General features: G+C 31.5%; 1 protein-coding gene across 2 annotated transcripts in view; it reads left to right on the forward strand.

The window, feature by feature from the left end:
- LOC107745283 (synaptotagmin-like protein 3) overlaps nucleotides 1–4,108 on the forward strand; it is a 21,653-nt gene that overhangs the window by 7,197 nt on the left and 10,348 nt on the right. For both annotated transcript variants that reach the window (XM_016559131.1, XM_016559132.1), the window contains exons 9-11: nucleotides 2,027–2,158; nucleotides 2,418–2,584; nucleotides 2,719–2,818. In XM_016559131.1, the coding sequence (XP_016414617.1) occupies nucleotides 2,027–2,158; nucleotides 2,418–2,584; nucleotides 2,719–2,818 (399 nt within the window). The remainder of the gene's footprint in view (nucleotides 1–2,026; nucleotides 2,159–2,417; nucleotides 2,585–2,718; nucleotides 2,819–4,108) is intronic.

Below are 4,108 nucleotides of genomic sequence, written 5' to 3' on the forward strand. Positions count from 1 at the left end.
GAGGGGCCTGTTTTTGTGACGTCACACAGACAGGCATCTGAGATCGGCTCGATTTGAGAAAGAGATAAAGATTTTAGTAGATTAAAAAAAAAACACTGGGTGGATTTTTATCATTATAGGGTGGTTGTGTACACACACTGCCAACACATTTCAGTTCAAACAACTTGTAAAAGTGCATGTAGCATCCGATGACCCCTTTAAAGGAATAATTCACCCAAAAATGAAGACATTATAAATGATGCATTAGAGCAAAATGTGTTTGAGGCACAAAAAAACACTCAATAAAAAGTTCAGAATGATTTTTAGTACGTCTCGAGTTTGATTGCTCTGTCAACACCTGAGATTATATTTTAATATTATCAAATTATAATTATCATATATTCCTTTTTATTTCATATTTCTATTATTAAATTTTTTTTATATTCTACAGTACAACTGTAATTTACACAGTAATGCATTTCAGTCTTCTCTTTTTATAATTAAAATATAGTTAAAAAAATTATTATATTTTAAAACATATGGTTTGATATTATTTGATAATACTATATCAAATCATGTTTTTTTTATTTTACAGTACAATCGTAATTTGCAACACTAATATATTAGACTTAATTTTACATTTAGTTAGCATAATAATAATAATAATTGAATAACTAATAATAATTCACTGATTTGTGAATAGTTTGAAATAATTTAGTGACTAAAGAATGATTCAAGTGTATGCTAGATATTTACCTGGTGAAATATAACATATAGTGCACATCATTAATAGAAAAATGCATATTGCGTTTTGCTTTTGTACTATTTTTCTCTATGAAGAATTGTAGTTGCTTTAGAGCAGCGCTGTGTAACTTTTGGCGCTCTAGCGGTTAATAAACAGAACTGCACACATCCCGCGGAAGAACATTCCAACCGGAGCTACTTCTCTAAGTTTATGTCTATGGTGATTCACGCAGGTATGTGTTACTCTGCAGCGGTGACGACCCGACCAGGCTACAATAGTCCGAATATAAGTACTTATTATAAGTGTACCGTAGTGACTAGGAATAAGACAAAAACGCGGTTTGAAAGATGAATTCATGATGTACTCGCTCATTATACATTTTGCACATTTTGAACACAGAAAAAGTTACATAGTGCTGCTTTAACTAAGAATAATAAATGCTTTAGAAGTGTTTTTATTGTTTGAACTCTCCAGTGGTTCTGATTTTTAAAGCAATTTTAGACACGTTTTTTATTCACAATTTGTACCCAACAAAATACCTTTTTTAAACGTAGGTTTGTTGATTAACATTAAGTTTACATTTGTTAACATTAGTTAATGCATTAGCTCACATTAACCAAAAATGAGCAGCACATTTATTACAATAAATGTTAATTAACACAATGTTAGTTCATGCTCCGGTTCATTAAATAACATTGAAAGATACACCTAGTGATAAAATTCAAAATAAACATTAACTAATAAATGCTTGTTATTTCATGTTAACTATTGCCAATAAACGAAACCTTATTGTGAAGTGTTACCAATATTTCAAAAGTAGAAAAATGTATATGTATTATTAAAAAAATGGCCATTAAATTGTCAAGTTTTCTAGGTTTTTAAAATAAGGCTTCCTCAAATACTTTCAAAAACTGTGGAAATCCTGGTTCTTCAAAGACAAAAACGGAATTAAAATAAGAACTATCTTAACTTTCAGTTGTTTTGTCTTACAAAATTTCAATATCATTTCAAGTCATCTTGAGGCCCTCTGGGAGTTTGTTGTGACCCCCTAATAATCAAACCTTTGTGAGAATCACTGTTTTACTGCACTCTAAAAAATGCTGGGTTAAATACAACCCAGTGCTGGGTAAAATAGGGACAAACCCAGCAATTGGGTTGTTTTGACCCAGCGGTTGGGTTACATATTTAACCCAGCAATTTTTTAGAGTGTGTGTACGTTTGAAGGTTAATTTGAACTAAGAATGAGATTGACTAAACAATTGGCATTAGTGTGACGTCCTGATTGATTTTGTCTCCTCACAGCTGTGCAAAGCACCAAGTCTTCCCAATCTATCCCAGAACAGCAGAGGCACAGAGCAGTGTGCTTCAACAAGTACTCTTTACCTGACAGACGACGACGCTTCATATACATCCGCATACAGCGATGAGCAGAGGGTATGTATTCACACGATATTTAATCCTGTTTGATCAGATAACTGATGAGTGCAGATCTCTCAGGAAGCAAACTACCTAAGGTCTGCGAAATTCTGCAAGATAACTTTCTGCAAAAGAAAGATATTAGATAGCGCTTACAGGCTCATGGGGATGAGTTGTGTGATATTGTGTATTAATTCTCTCTCAGGACTTTGAACATCAACATAAAAAAGTGTAATGTTAATAAATAGGAATTCATTCAAAAACATGTTTTGTACAGGACAGCAACAGTAGCACAGGAATGGATTGTGGGATCTTTGAAAACACTAGTGTGACCGGAGAAGTAGAGGTTGCCTTCGGTTACAACAACAGGACGTCCTGTTTGGAGATAACTATCAAAGCCTGCAAAAATCTGATATTTGGAGATATGAAGAAGAAATGTCATCCGTAAGTTGTTTTGATGGAGTGCATGTTTGCTGTGTATTACAGATTGAACAATGTTAGCAGAACATTGTTGCTGTAACATATTTGGCTCATATACAGTTGGCCTAATAAGAAATTGTTTCTTTCTGAACAAACAGGTATGTAAAGGTCTGTTTGCTTCCAAAGAAATACCACGATTATAAGATGAAGACAGCAGTCAAGAGGGGAAATAACCCGGTTTACAATGAAACCTTTACTGTGAGTATTTACAACCAGAATTTACTGGTAAACACTGTTTTAAAAAATTAAATTAAAGTGTTATTTTAGTATCACTGAGATACTGTTATAGTTGTTGTTGTTGTTATTTTAAATTATTATTTATTTGTAATTTTTTCCAATTTAATTTTAGTTAGTTTCAGTTATTTTGTTGTATATTTTTTCAACTGCTTACGCACATTTTCAAAACTTTGCCTTTAAAAAAAAAAACTTTACACACAAATCCAAGAATTGCACACACAAAATGCAAAATGCCTCACATCTCTTGCAAAATGAAACACTGCATGCAAAATATCACAAACACATCTCAAAAGCAAACATTTGCAAACACCTTTGCCATAATATTAATTCCAGTTAGATTTTTGTGTGTTGCATAGAGAATTGTGTGTTGTGTTTTGCAAAAAGAGTTTTATGAAATTGAAAACTGAGTCAAAGGCCGAAAATTAGCGTATGGTTTTGCAGATTTGGTGTGTGGTTCTGGTGTTTGAGTGTCAGGTTTTAGAAATTGTGTGACAAGTAAAGATTTTGTGTAAAAAACTGTAATATGTCAATATAGTTTTTATTATTTATTTTGTTTTAGTTTTCGTTATTTTCATTATTTTACTTTGTCAAGTTAAACTAAATGAAAACGAGACAATGAGAGCAAGGTGAAATAAAGTAAGTTTAAGGTTTTTATGTTATTTCATTTCAGTTCATATTTATTTTATTTCAAGTTACTTTTTTTCGTTCTAGTTTGAGTTATCTATAATAACCCTGCAATGAAAGCGTACATTAAAGTGGTGAGATAAGCAAACATTATTAGTGAGTCAATAAATTAGCAAAGTTAGTACATTTTGAAATAAGAAAAGAAAATTTACAAACAGATGCTGAGTACAAGATACTGAGTGAGCAAAATATTATTTGTTATTGCTCTCACAACCTATAAAAATGATTTGAGATTCCACAATCACACAATGAATGTTTACAACCAGACACTGAAAACAAAACCAGACTTTACAGCAAAGCGTAAAAAACTGTTTAACCTTTAATAATCATCGGAATACTGTAGTTTAATGGATTTTAATAATTCAATTTAATAATTTAATTTAATTTAATTATTATTGCTGCTTTGCTTTGTTTTGCTTTGCTTTGCTTTGTTTTGTTTTGCGTTGTTTTGTTTTGCTTTGCTTTGCTTTGCTTTGTTTTGCTTTGTTTTGCTTTGCTTTGTTTTGTTTTGCTTTGCTTTGCTTTGCTTTGTTTTGCTTTGTTTTGCTTTGCTTTGTTTTGTTTTGC

This window comes from Sinocyclocheilus rhinocerous, unplaced genomic scaffold (assembly GCF_001515625.1).
Source record: "Sinocyclocheilus rhinocerous isolate Xijiao unplaced genomic scaffold, SAMN03320098_v1.1 scaffold2967, whole genome shotgun sequence".
In the NCBI taxonomy this organism is placed as follows: domain Eukaryota; kingdom Metazoa; phylum Chordata; class Actinopteri; order Cypriniformes; family Cyprinidae; genus Sinocyclocheilus; species Sinocyclocheilus rhinocerous.